The sequence below is a fragment of the Schistocerca piceifrons genome, chromosome X (genome assembly GCF_021461385.2).
Source record: "Schistocerca piceifrons isolate TAMUIC-IGC-003096 chromosome X, iqSchPice1.1, whole genome shotgun sequence".
Classification (NCBI taxonomy): Eukaryota; Metazoa; Arthropoda; class Insecta; order Orthoptera; family Acrididae; genus Schistocerca; species Schistocerca piceifrons.
In genome coordinates this window covers 204,837,893-204,851,976 of record NC_060149.1, presented here as the reverse complement: position 1 = coordinate 204,851,976, position 14,084 = coordinate 204,837,893, and the positions used below count along the sequence as shown (strand labels likewise).

The window sequence follows — 14,084 nt, the reverse complement described above, 5'->3', positions numbered from 1 at the left end:
ACATTCTTGTGAACGGTAACTTTTTCTTTTGCGCTTGGTAACATTTGACTATATTGTCGCAGAGGAAGCTGAGTAGCATTGTCACTGTGGTGTAGCAGTTATGACACTAGTGTTGCATGGAGGGTTGTGAGTTCAAAACTCACCTGAACTGTGAAATTTTAATTTCTATATTCAGTTCGAGGACATTCTAGAAGTATCCAGAAATATCAAGAATCATTGTACTGGAATGTTCTGCAGCTGTATATATACTGTGTGTGTACTGGCCAGAGGCAGTTCGCTCTGCACTCTTGTATGTGCAAGTGCTGAATAAACCTTCGTTAAGTGAAGTTAGTGTTCATCATTCACCTAATTACACCTTCTTCTACGTGACAATATTCATCATTTTGGTAGAAATCAGTGACAGTGTTTACCACTTCATCAGGAATAACTGTCCCCCCTTTTTGGTTCAGGAATTGATAAAATACCCATTTCTGTTTTCAATTTCCTTGCTTGTCGAACCACATACTCACTAACATTGAATTCCAAAATTGTTTTGTTTTGACCAAGAGGGTGGAGCGAAAGTTGAAATTGCAATTTTTTCAGGCACACTTACACTAGGCACTTTTTCTATTATTAACAATATATTGGCATCAAAATCTTCGGCTTTATTAACAATGTCATCATCAGATTTTTCTTCTCTATGATCAGAATCTTCCAAACTGCAGTCTAGTGCCTGGCACACTTTTCTTTCCAAAATGTGCTTCACTTTTTCTAGCTTCTTTTTGCCATATGAAACCTTGCTGTCATTTGGAATGGAGTGAAGTTTTAAGGCAGAGCACCCCAAATCATGTAAAGTTTTATTTGCACCCTCAACACTTTATTTAGTACTGATACGTGAAATTTCACCTCTGGGTCATCTGCATAATTTCATTTCTATCAGTGATGTCAGTTTTCTGGTCACAAATCTTATGACATGCTGTTCAGTTTTTGGCCTGGTTTTCGTTAGACTCTTTCAGTGCTTACTTTTTAGACAGACAAGCAAATTGACCTCAAAGATTTTTTTAACTGTTTGTGTTTTTAGAAAGGATCAGAAGTTCTTTCATGACTTTCAAAAACTTTTAAGTAATAGTATCTGTGATGTCCACATACAGCTGCACTGTCTTGATTTTGTGGAAAGCTTGTGTTGGACCACAGCAATATCAAATCTCATTTGTCTTCACTCAGCTCTTCTATTTTTTGCAGAGTTTTTACTAAGGTATAGGTTTTCAAATGACATGGTGTTTTTATAATTTTTGAACAGTGAATGAATTAATTTTCCATTGCAATTAACTGAGTGTTAATGCATGTAAAACATACTTTATGCAAGTGGAATGATAGGTCCACACCACAAACAGATGTGATCTGTCTCATAGAAAGTCAAAGAGCAACTGAGGCCAAATAGACTAATTGTTTCATGCCATTTATTCTCAACAGTAAATTTCAGCAATTGTTGCATTGTTTCCATGCCTAGAAAGCTTTCAAACAAGCTACTGCTGTCTAAGGGCACTATTTTATCACTGTGAGCAGGTGACTGGCTGAACACACAAATCATATCTATTATAGTGTTTAAAAAATTACTGAATTAGTTGAATGAAAGGAAATAAATTTTCAAACTTAGTCAACATGCCTGCCTAGAATGAGTTATACTTAAATATGCTAATTTGATACCCTTGCATCTGAGGCAGTGAGACAGTGAGTGGATGAACTTACCTAAAATGACCCTTTTCCATCATAACAAAAAGTATTTTGATTTTAGATGTGTGTCATAAAATTTTTATTTTATTAGAAAACTTAGAATTTAGGGGATTATTTAAGACCAAAATCAGGTTCCCAGCAGGTTGGAGAAATGTGATATAAACATTTTTTCACACTGTCACAGTTTTTGTGAAATTGAAAATTAACACACATTAATATTTTTTAAAAATTTTCTTTGTAACTTTACTGCTTCAATAAATGGATATCTGTTAACTGTATGCCTTACTTCTGAAAAAAATCCAAATCAAAAGCTTCATAAACACCTGAGTTATAGGCATTTATGCAGATAAGTACCATTTTGCTTTGACACTATCGCAGAGCCCAGTTACCAGAATATCACTACATTTAAAATCTGATAAAAAATAAAGTTGTAGTCTGAGACCAAAAAGATTTTGCAGAAGTTCCCATGTAATAAGTAAAAGCAAATGTGCAATGTTCTGTGAAAATCATAGATAGAGGGTTACAAATCCTCGAATTATTGCGTGTTTTGACGTGGAATGACCGTGTATGCCTGTAATGCACTGGGTATGATACGGCAATTTGTCATAGTGGTAACTGATCAGGAATGGTGTGATGCATCCGTTGTAGTAAACCGTTGACTTAAGGTTTACAAAGACCAAATAGAGAGGAAACATTTCAGATATGGACCTGTAAGTTTAGAGAGAGTTGTTCACAATGCAGTGGAGTGCCACACAGATTTCAGTTATTTCAAAGTTCCTCACATTGCTACAGTATGTACTTGCTTTCAAAGTACTTAGCTGTGCGTAAAATGTTCTTGGTTCATATCTTATGTATATTGTCTTTGTTGTTAATTTTGTGAATTTTTTCCAAATATTAAACAATGAAAAATAGTCTAAACTTATTTCTTGTTTTGCATTGAATAGCACTCTGGGCCAACTGCACGAACATTGACTAAAAAGCCAGATAACTGAGGGTTCTGTGATCACTGCTAAAGCTTAATCACCAATAAATTCTCTCTGTGTTGCACCAGTGTTCAACACTTGTTAGCAAAATGCGTTCAGTTAACTGGGAATTTGACTGCAGTAACTCATTGTGTTACAAAGGAAAATGCTTATTGTACATTCAAAGATAATAATTGCTGTCTCTGGTACTTACATGCACTTCCCAGTTTGTTATTGTAGTGTGGGTATTGTTACTGCAGTACAGAGATCAAGAAAAGTACACTGAATTTCTCGAAATTTCAAAATGATTCATGTTTAGAACTGGTAGGCTTTGATGAGAATTTTAGAATGCAAAAAATGCACAGTTTCATGTTTCACTGTGTAAATGTTCTATGGTGTATTAAGTGTATTTAATACAAATAGTATTAATCATTTATAAAACGTCTACATGAAGTGGAATCAACCATTCCCACAACTTCTACATAATTTGATTTCACTTATTTCACTGAACGTTGGTGTGTGGTGGCATAATAATGTAACAGGTTATTAAATTCAGTAGTGACAAGATTTTAATGATTCCACAGAGCCAGGCTGTCAAGCAACAATATCCCATATTATTAAATTTTGGTCCCTGACGATGTGGTGGTGGTTGTTGTTGTTGTTGTGGTGGTCTTCAGTCCTGAGACTGGTTTGATGCAGCTCTCCATGCTAATCTATCCTGTGCAAGCTCCTTCATCTCCCAGTACCTACTGCAACCTACATCCTTCTGAATCTGTTTAGTGTATTCATCTCTTGGTCTCCCTCCACGATTTTTACCCACCACGCTGCCCTCCAATGCTAAATTTGTGATCCCTTGATGCCTCAGGACATGTCCTACCAACCGATCCCTTCTTCTAGTCAAGTTGTGCCACAAACTTCTCTTCTCCCCAATCCTATTCAACACCTCATTAGTTATGTGATCTACCCACCTAATCTTCAACATTCTTCTGTAGCACCACATTTCGAAAGCTTCTATTCTCTTCTTGTCCAAACTATTTATTGTCCATGTTTCACTTCCATACATGGCTACACTCCATACAAATACTTTCAGAAACGAATTCCTGACACTTAAACCTATACTCAATGTTAACAAATTTCTCTTCTTCGGAAACTCTTTCCTTGCCATTGCCAGTCTACATTTTATATCCTCTCTACTTCGACCATCATCAGTTATTTTGCTCCCCAAATAGCAAAACTCCTTTACTACTTCAAGCGTCTCATTTCCTAATCTAATTCCCGCAGCATCACCCGACTTACTTCGACTATATTCCATTATCCTCGTTTTACTTTTGTTGATGTTCATCTTATATCCTCCTTTTAAGACACTGTCCATTCTGTTCAACTGCTCTTCCAAGTCCTTTGCTGTCTCTGACAGAATTACAATGTCATCGGCGAACCTCAAAGTTTTTATTTCTTCTCACTGGATTTTAATACCTACTCCAAATTTTTCTTTTGTTTCCTTTACTGCTTGCTCAATATACAGATTGAATAACATCGGGGAGAGCCTACAACCCTGTCTCACTCCCTTCCCAACCACTGCTTCCCTTTCATGTCCCTCGACTCTTATAACTGCCATCTGGTTTCTGTACAAATTGTAAATAGCCTTTCGCTCCCTGTATTTTACCCCTGCCACCTTTAGAATTTGAGAGAGTATTCCAGTCAACATTGTCAAAAGCTTTCTCTAAGTCTACAAATGCTAGAAACGTAGGTTTCTCTTTCCTTAATCTTTCTTCTAAGATAAGTCGTAAGGTCAGTATTGCCTCACGTGTTCCAACATTTCTACTGAATCCAATGATGTGGTAGGAAAATGCAAAATAAGATTTCCTGTTCTGTGTTATATCTCGCAGAAGACCAAATACTTCTGTGAGCATAATCCGCTGTACCAGTGACACCAGGAAATCATCCAGTGCACTGAAACCATACATCAGACTGTAATTCTGCTCAGGAAGAAGCTTTATGTATTGTGGAGACATTGGTGCTGTGATAACCGATAAGTCAGTGATAATTCTTTGCGGTGTTGTCCTATCTACATTAGTACCATTTTTAAATGGCTACTCTGTTTGTAAAGATTAGGAAACATCGTTCCATTGAGGAAAGGTGCTGGAACAAAATTTTCAAAACAAAAATTTATTACAAAATCCATTCATGACCGATTTTTAAATTCTTTCTTACTTGCTACAAACACAAAGATGCCTAATTTCTACTGGAATTTTACAATGGCTTCAATCATTCTAAAGGTATTCATCATTCCAATGATTAAGAAACTTTCACTTTGATATGATTAAAAAAAACAGAATTCACTTTAAGAAAATATATAAAAGAATAGACATTCAATTTAACAATTAAAAAAACTTTCAATAAAATCTGGCAGTGGGCTAAATTTTAAAGGAACAACTGTAATCTTAAAAGAATGTTCAGCAAACAAAGGTAGCCTAACCAACACTGGTTGCCTAAAGAAACTAGTTAACTAGAACTTGTTAGGAGGTTCTCAAAATGGCCAACAATAATTCCCAAGTAATTACAAAATAAAACTCATCAATGACTATAGAAAAGGTTACAGGAACAACATCCAGTTTACAGACAGTAATGGCTTTCCTTTCTTACAACCAGTATAGGCTGTTTTAGAGTTTGCCTTTTTTCCCGTGGGCCGGACACAGAATGGTCAAGCCTACCCAGTCACCTGCCATCACAGTCAAACCCACGATCACACGAAAGGCAAAATAAGCAGGCTTCTAGAACACACAGAGAAGTGCTATTAGTTTAACAAGCTACACACACACACACACACACACACACACACACACACACACACACACACAAACTTCCCCTCATGCAGTTGGATGATTAAGGAAAACAGTCTTTGAGAAAATTACTTTGGTCACAATATGGTAATAACCGCTTCTCCTTTGTTGAGCTCAAATGCTTGACGGTTAAGCGAAAGGTTCCTGATCCATCAGCACACCCCACAGTTACTATTTGAAGTTGTTGGTGAAATTTTGAACTGCTGCAATCAACACAGAGTATATGTTTAACGAAGTTAGCATGTCATCACAAGTCCACACAGTTCCCAAGTGCAGCTCACCAAGTTATTGTTTGTACGTATCTGCAACAAAGTCCTGCTGGATGACAAGGACGCACACACTCTCATCCTGGTTGAAATCAAAATGTACTGAGACAACAGTGTCCACTTTACAGCTGTATCTTGCTACTTCTGGATGCTGCTGCCCAGAGCAACTGCCAGCACAAGTGTGCCCTGCACCTTCTCACGGCTTCCTTGACAACATCTGTCTAACCTTTTTGCGCATATGGCATGCCATTTCATAGGTTTTGTGCTACACAGAACCTGCATCCCTGAGTGTGATACCAGCAATATTGCATAGTGCAAATCTATAGGGCGGACTTGATGTGGACAAAACAGTTTTCAATATCTATATTAAATGCATCCGTTGGATATGCGCTTAATGTCTTTCGAACTCTGTTCATGGGAGGTGAAGGGTTATTTAGATTAGTAGGCAATTCCAAGCTTTCGTTGATTTGGCCTAGTAACCATAATACTGTTTTGAAAGATGAAATCTTGCTTCAAATTTCTTGTTACCATAATCTTTGAAAGAATTTCCTCTTTCGACAACTACTCCAGTACAGTTGCGGTGATGCTTTGTGGTAAAGGTATAATATTTCATCATCTATGCCATCTAAAACGTCAAAATGCAGCATCAACTTACATTATTTTAATTGCGATTGACTCCCTCACTGGCCGCTGTGGCCGAGCAGTTCGAGGCACTTCAGTCCGAAACCACGCTGCTGCTACGGTCGCAGGTTCGAATCCTGCCTCGGGCATGGATGCGTGTTATGTCCTTAGGTTATAGTTAGGTTTAAGTAGTTCTAAGTCAAGTCCCATAGTGCTTAGAGCCATTTGAACCATTTTCAACTCCCTCATTTAACCGATGTTGATGAAGTGGAATTTTGCATTTACTAGGTTTACATGCTGACTTAACTGCAATTAACTTTTAATCAGCGTTGGTGCAGTCAGTCATGACAGGACCAGAAAAGACTAGAACCAATCTATATTTGGGCTTTGTTCAGTTGTGAGGCTCTTTGTAAGTGGCTTTGTTCATTGGTACACTGTAGTACTTTGTCTTCATCAGATTGTTTTTGATCTCTCTCCTGAAAATCTCAATGCTTAAATGAAATGTTGTTAGCTTCATTTAGTTGCTCACATAATGTTAATAACTACTCCATTCATGTAGGTACTTTGACTTGGTTACAACAAACTGGAAGAGCTGTAGAGCTTTGTCTGCAGGCAGTACCACACTTACACAACAGATAGTATTACGTGTTGTAGTTACTAGTAAATGCTAAACTGTGCTGTCTCTTATGCTAGTGAGTGATACTGTTAGTGATACATTGGTGACTTTACACTTGACTTCACAGAAAAGAAGGTTGCGGCATGCTGTGAGGACTTGACTTTTAACAAAACATAGGTGAAGTAGCTTCACTTCTTTCCCCACAAAAATTGTTGTACTGGACAGTTTACAGCACTCAATAAAAAGTTTATAGATAGAAGACTGAAGAACTTCTGCAGTTCTTTTAAAATATTGCATACCCAGCTACTTGCATGATCATTTTAGTACCAAATCTACTTGAAAGAAAATTTAGTTTTATAGATGTCAGTATGTCCATAATGTGTAATGCAGATTTCAAGAACCAAAGATTTTGCTACTTGGTCTGGAAACTGAACAAAAAGTGAAATGAGCTGCTCATTGCATAGGAGGTACCAATATGGAAGGTAATTAAACAGTTCTGCAATATGGGAATTTCCTTTGTCAGATCAATAATATTAAGTTGTAAGTTTTATTAATAACCAGAAAATTAATAAACAAATTATTAATATTAAAGGAATCCAAATAAAGAATTATTTTAAGAATAAACACGAGCTTTTGAGCCATCAAAGTTTTTGCATTCAAGCATTCTCACACCCTGACCCAAAAGGTGAAAACTTCTTGGTCTAATAAACAGTTTAACATAAGGGATGATAATGGGTGATTTTGAAACACACGTTAAAAAAATGAGATTACTTTTTTGCTAAAATTTTCTGATTTTGTGCTAAGCTGAAATAACTGTAGTGGAATTTATAGACAACAGAATATAAATCCCAGATACATTCCTTAATAAAAGCAGAAAATGGAAGGTAAGACTCAATTAAAAATGAGCTTGAATTAAAGTAATTTTAATTAAATCTTGTGCAGCAAAAAGTAAAAATATACAGGGTGGTTATAATTAAACTTCTGCTTCTTGAGCCAGTGTATAAGGAAAACTGTATACTTGAAGGATAATCAACTTCTTAGGAATGATGTTCAGACTGTATACTGCAGGATTTGCACTGTTAGTAGTGTGCCATGGCTTGCTGGTAAGGTGCAGCTACTGGTACAGCAAGATAGGGTTGAAAGACAAGCGTCAGTGTGTATTAGTCTCAGCCAATCAATGTCATGTCTGGACAAGGTGAGCAGGGCTTTTACTCCGAAAAGTGGTTTTAGCAGAACAGCTATAGTACAGATGCTATTTGTAAGTAAATGCATTAAAGGAATATGGAGAGGTCCTCTTTCCACAGTGCGGTTGAACATAATTTGGAAGTTAGAATTACCAGGCAATTTGGGAATTGCTCTTGGGCGAGAGCAGTGGCCAATTGCACCACAAATGGTTGAAGTTACTGTAGCCATGGCTGAGAATGCTGGATGTAAAGTGCAATCATGGAGTATCGCATGAGCTGTGTCATGTCAGCTGAACACTCCATTGTCCACCATTCAGAAATGCTAAGAATAATTCTGAAATTGTATCTCTAGTATGGTTGCAGGTGGATGCAGATGGCTGTCACATTGGGCAATGTTTGTAACCTAGAATGTAAACATTTTATACTATTAACAGTTGTTACCCCGTCATGTGTAAATTAATTTTTTAATACTTTATTCGTTATCTCTCTTCTCCATGTCCGTACAGATGCTGTCAAAGTTTCATTGTCCTATAATCCCTCATTTTTCATGGGAGCCTCTCAAGTAGTCAAAGTTTAGTTATAAACACCCTGTATATTTTTTGCGTAGAACAGTGTCAGATAACTATGTTGCCCATGCCACGCTTTGAAGGCATCCTGGCCGGGAAGTGGTATTATAAAATAGTGGCTGTAGAAAATTCAACTCTGAATGAATTGCAAATTGTTGTTAAAAAATCATCATTTTTATTTAATATTCTTAGCCAAATACTGGTATTATGTGCCTTATATGGCACAGTATGCATTAGCATTCTGTCATCGCCCACATAAATTCTGCACCTTTGATGATATATCTCGAGGTTTCAGAGGTAGAGTTAAGCAAAGGCTGGTTTGTACAAAACTAGATCTCTCCCAAAATTATCACAGTAGTCCTGTGAAATATGTTGAAAAAAATCTCTAACAGTGAGAGAATCTTTCTATCCCTCCTTGTAATATAAAAATTTAAGTGTGAACTAAGTTACATGCACATATACTGAAAAATGTGCATTATCTGTGTATCCTGGCTGTAAACTAGAATGCATTGTAGTAAAACCTATATTTTGTTGCCAAGTGAAACACTCATTTCAGCCACAAAATGAAAGCTTTTATTTGTTATGCTTTCTGAAAATGTATGCTATAAAATATTGTGTAACTTTTACTGTATAATGTCATGGGTGGCAGTTACCCAAACTTTCAGTGTTGCATGTAGCATGAAATTTGTAAGTACAATTTTTTCATCTTTCTTCCTTTACATATGAGTTAGTTAAAGATTTGAATAATTCTTTATAGAAAATCTAGAAATTATTGCTGTAAGGAGTGAAGTTATCTTGTTGCCCATCAGCATTTCTTTCTCTTTCCTGATTGTGGATACCTCCATTTGTGCAGATTAGCAGATTAATTTGCAAGGATGCCTTTCAAGTCTTCAGGTTGTTGCATTTCTGCCATATTGGCAAGCTTATTGGTGTTCTTGTGGAACTTTTCTCTTGTGAACTCGGGCTGTGTTGTTAGTGAAGTGATGTCTTCTTGCTGAGTTAGATTCCACCCTCTTGCTCGCATGAGGTAAGGCAATATCATCTCGGTATGTTCTGCTTTCCTCATTGTCAGCTTTCTGCCTGTTTTGTCATTGTGATTGAGACATGGGCATTGGCTGGGACTATGGAATATAGATTAGCGTTTTTGTAGTAAGAGTTCCAGAATCAAACAAGACGACATATTTGAAGTGTCAGAATGAACCAATGAAACAGTCTACAGTGCAGATATTTATATGTATGATTTTAGGACCATGACAAATCATTAATAGCAAGTTACTTTGATTCTATTTTTGTGAAATGTAAGCAGTTATCAATGGATGGGCCAAACATGAATTTAAAGGTTTTGAATGACGTTAACAAGTACAGAGGCCACAATGCACTGTGATAACTGGATCTGCATCCTTTCCTACACCATTTTGTGAAACGAGATCATTGAAGATGCCAATGCAGCTGAGAAGGTTGTGGAAATTTTTGAACATATTCACACTTACATTACTGAGGTAAAGAAATAGAAAAGTATTCCTCATTCATAAAGTTGTACCTTATCTGCATTTCATATGCACCAATGTATTAGCTAAAATAAATCGTACAGAAAGTTTATTCAATGCATTTTTACCTCTGCAAACTCCTTAAAATTTAGGGCAATGGTTTAGTTAATTTGATGCAGCACAGTAACTATTATGAATAGTCCTTCATTGAGTGAATGAATCGGACAGTAAGATGTGCAAAAATATTTTTTTTCCACCTAGTAGTTTCCTTAAAATTGGATGTGTGTTTCATAGTGGATGGAACGCAGTCTCTCAGCACAGAATGCAAGAAGCATGTCTGTAACAGTGAAAGGGTTAATGCAGTGAGTTTTGAAAGAAGTCTTAAAAAGCAAAAATTTTTCTTATAAGAAAATAGACTTGAAGCATGTAACAAATCTGATTATGGGAAGACATTTCAATCTAGATTTTGCTACTAAAAGTGCACTAAAAATTAATGTATATGAACAGAAATATTGTTGCTAAAAGAAAGCATGCAATCACACAATATTGGCATACTAGAGAAGTTAGGAGAAAGATCATACTTCAAATATGACTTAACACATGTGATTTCGTGCTTGAACCCAGAAATCATTTTAAACCACAAAATAACTGAAAGATGAACAGTATTCCTTGACATTTTGGTATAAAACAATGTCACATTCAGAGGCAGACTGCGTCAAACTCGAATTTGGAGATTTGCAGAGAAAAGAGAATTGAAGAAAAGATAAAATCTTAATAGAAAAGTGAAAATTGTCTCTCTAATTTGTCGATTGATATACTCACATTATCTTTAAAGCCGTGTCCAAATTTCAAAGATTTTGTGCAAATAGTTTTAATAATCTCACATGGAAGTGTTTGTTGGGTAAGGCTTTTATGTAAACTCTGAAATTATATGATTTAAGAGAAACTCTGGACCTCAGCCACAATCTGGCATTGAAATAAATCCAGTGGTGACAAATGAAAATCTGTGCTGGATCAGGATTCGAAGCCAAATTTCCCACATATGAGTGGTTGTGTTAACCGTTTAGACTATACAAGCACGCTTTCCATCCAACTCAAATTATCAACATGTTGCACACAACATATGTAGTGTCCACTGTCTGTGATCCTCTTTGCTGGCAGCTTCACCAGATTCTACATCTACATCTACATTGATACTCCGCAAGCCACCCAACGGTGTGTGGCGGAGGGCACTTTACGTGCCACTGTCATTACCTCCCTTTCCTGTTCCAGTCGCATACGGTTCGCGGGAAGAACGACTGTCTGAAAGCCTCCGTGCGCGCTCTAATCTCTCTAATTTTACATTCGTGATCTCCTCGGGAGGTATAAGTAGGGGGAAGCAATATATTCGATACCTCATCCAGAAACGCACCCTCTCGAAACCTGGCGAGCAAGCTACACCGCGATGCAGAGCGCCTCTCTTGCAGAGTCTGCTAGAGTTCACACTTAATATATGTCTGCACTGAAGGTATCATTATTTGCTGTCATTTGTGTGTGTGTGTGTGTGTGTGTGTGTGTGTGTGTGTGTGTGTGTGTGTGTGTGTGTGTGTGTGTTCTGAGTCTGACCGCTTTTTTATGGATGTCACCCTGTCCTCACTGGTGACACACGGTGACTCAGCAGCACGATTGGTTCCCTTTGACATTGAAATATCATAAACATCTTACTATAGGAGAGCTTGCAAAAGCAGATTAAGCTTTTATCCTTGATACTGTAGAGGATTTGATGAATTGCATAATCTATTACCAACTTGGTGTGGAGCTATATAACTTCAAAAGTTTTTGCAAATTTTGTTCATTTCAAATTTTTCACATCATAGCATGAACTTATTATATAATGTGTTTCTGGCGATAACACTCTGCTGTCAGAAAGAAACGTATGTTAATAGAGTAGACATAAAATTTATATTCACTGCTAAGAGAACACTAATATTTTGATGAAAACTTAAGATAAAATTACAGAAAACTACCTTTCCGTTTTGTTGAAACTAAATCTGTATATTTCCATGAAAGTAAAACATGAATTTATCAGACTCTGCAATATTCATGATAGTTTCATACAGTTTCCAATTAGTCCCCAGAGCTTTTAAGGAAGCAAATAAATTTGGATTAGTAGTAGTTTCTTGTAAAATGAAGAACGGCATCAGTTTTTTTTAAGGAGTGTGAAATATATATTTTGTAAGAAAAGGAAAGAAACACTGATGTGAGACTATTTTGAAAAATAAGTGTACAAATGGTATTACTAGTTCTATTTTAAGATCCAAAACTCTTGATGTCTCTCTTAAGGTGACAGTCTTCATTTGTGGAGTGCAGTTGTTCTGAAATTTTTATGTAGGTGTGGCCCTGAATAGTGTATCATTTAGTTTAAGTTTTATTATTATTATTATTATTATTATTATTATTAAATAAAACAGGATGGGAGATCATCAACCAGAGTCAATGGTCATGTCCAGAATTCTGATGATCCAGACTGCAGTCATCCCATTATGGCTGTGCCTGGAGCGGTTCGTGTTATTGAATTGGAACTGGCTACTCAGCAAAAGGGTTTTGTGCAGCATCAGCAAGAGCCAGATTCTCCTGCAAAATCTGTTGTTCAGCAGAGAGTTGAACGGCTGTATGGGCCTGGTGCCCTGGCCCAGGCTTTCTTAAAAAGAATGAGTGGTTCAGTGCCAAAATCACCTACCATTGATGATGATTCACAGGTTAGTATTTTAAATGCATATGTTTGAGGTAAAGTCCAAAATAGATCTTAAAATGACTGACAACAGGTAAAAATAAATTTTGTAACCATAGTAATGAAAAAATCCTCCTCCCCTTTTGAGGGATATATCACCACAGTTGCCAATGCACAATAATAATGATTAAGTAAACAAGAGATACTGAAATCTCATGTTTTCCTTGCCAATTAAAGAGGGAAGAGGAAGAGAGAGAACACTGCATGAATTTGAAAACGAAATTGATTTACATTGCTTCTTCTGTTTTTTATTTCCACTTTGTGGAGTTACCCTTTGTAACTTATATGTATTCTGGCATTGTTTTTTCAAATCATCTTATTTGTTCATGTCAAGTTGAGTTTTGTGAACAATCTATGACTCTTCCTTCCTCTTTACTGATATTTCCCCATCCTTCGTTATTTGTGTGATTGCTTCCCTTTTTTCTATTTCAGTCCTTAATTTGTGTCGGTAAACTTTTAGTTAGCTAAAATTATGTTGTGATGCTTAATGGTACACACTGAGAGAAACTTAATTCTCACTAATAAATAGTATCAGTGACTAAATGTATAAAGAAAGCACAGAGTAGCAGGTGTTGTAATAGTTGTACACTCTTTCCAGGTGTCACCTTCGGAAAATGATATTAAGGTGGTATGTAGTTCTTCACCCCCAGCTCTGCCTGTGCTGAGGCACCTAAGACCAGAGTTTCGTGCTCAGCTTCCTATAGGCAGAACCCGGCGTGTCCCACCACCGACTCCCCAAGAGTCGGAGTTGGCAGGATCTACCTCAGAACAACAACCTCCTCCTGACTTACGACCAGCTGCTCCTGACGTTGTACTTCCACGTCCCACTCTGACTCCTCATGAATCAACTATCAGGGATGGCCATTTCTTCCTGAAGGTTAGATATGTACTTTCATTGCACGTAAGTTTGAGTAGAGTTAAATGTTGCTGTTTAAGACGTTTTAACTTGGACGGTATTAACCCTGACCATCATTTAGTATGTGTGTTGTTGTATCACATCCTACAAGATGATTTGTGTTTGAAATGTTACCCACAAAAGTACCTTGTGCTTCATTTCAC

At 36.8% G+C, this 14,084-nt stretch overlaps 1 protein-coding gene across 1 annotated transcript in view; it reads left to right on the top strand.

Moving 5' to 3' along the window:
- The window catches only part of LOC124722127, a 104,120-nt gene that overhangs the window by 47,693 nt on the left and 42,343 nt on the right, over positions 1-14,084 (top strand). Inside the window, exons 4-5 of the mRNA XM_047247332.1 lie at positions 12,706-12,993; positions 13,624-13,902. Of these exons, the coding sequence (XP_047103288.1) occupies positions 12,706-12,993; positions 13,624-13,902 (567 nt within the window). The remainder of the gene's footprint in view (positions 1-12,705; positions 12,994-13,623; positions 13,903-14,084) is intronic.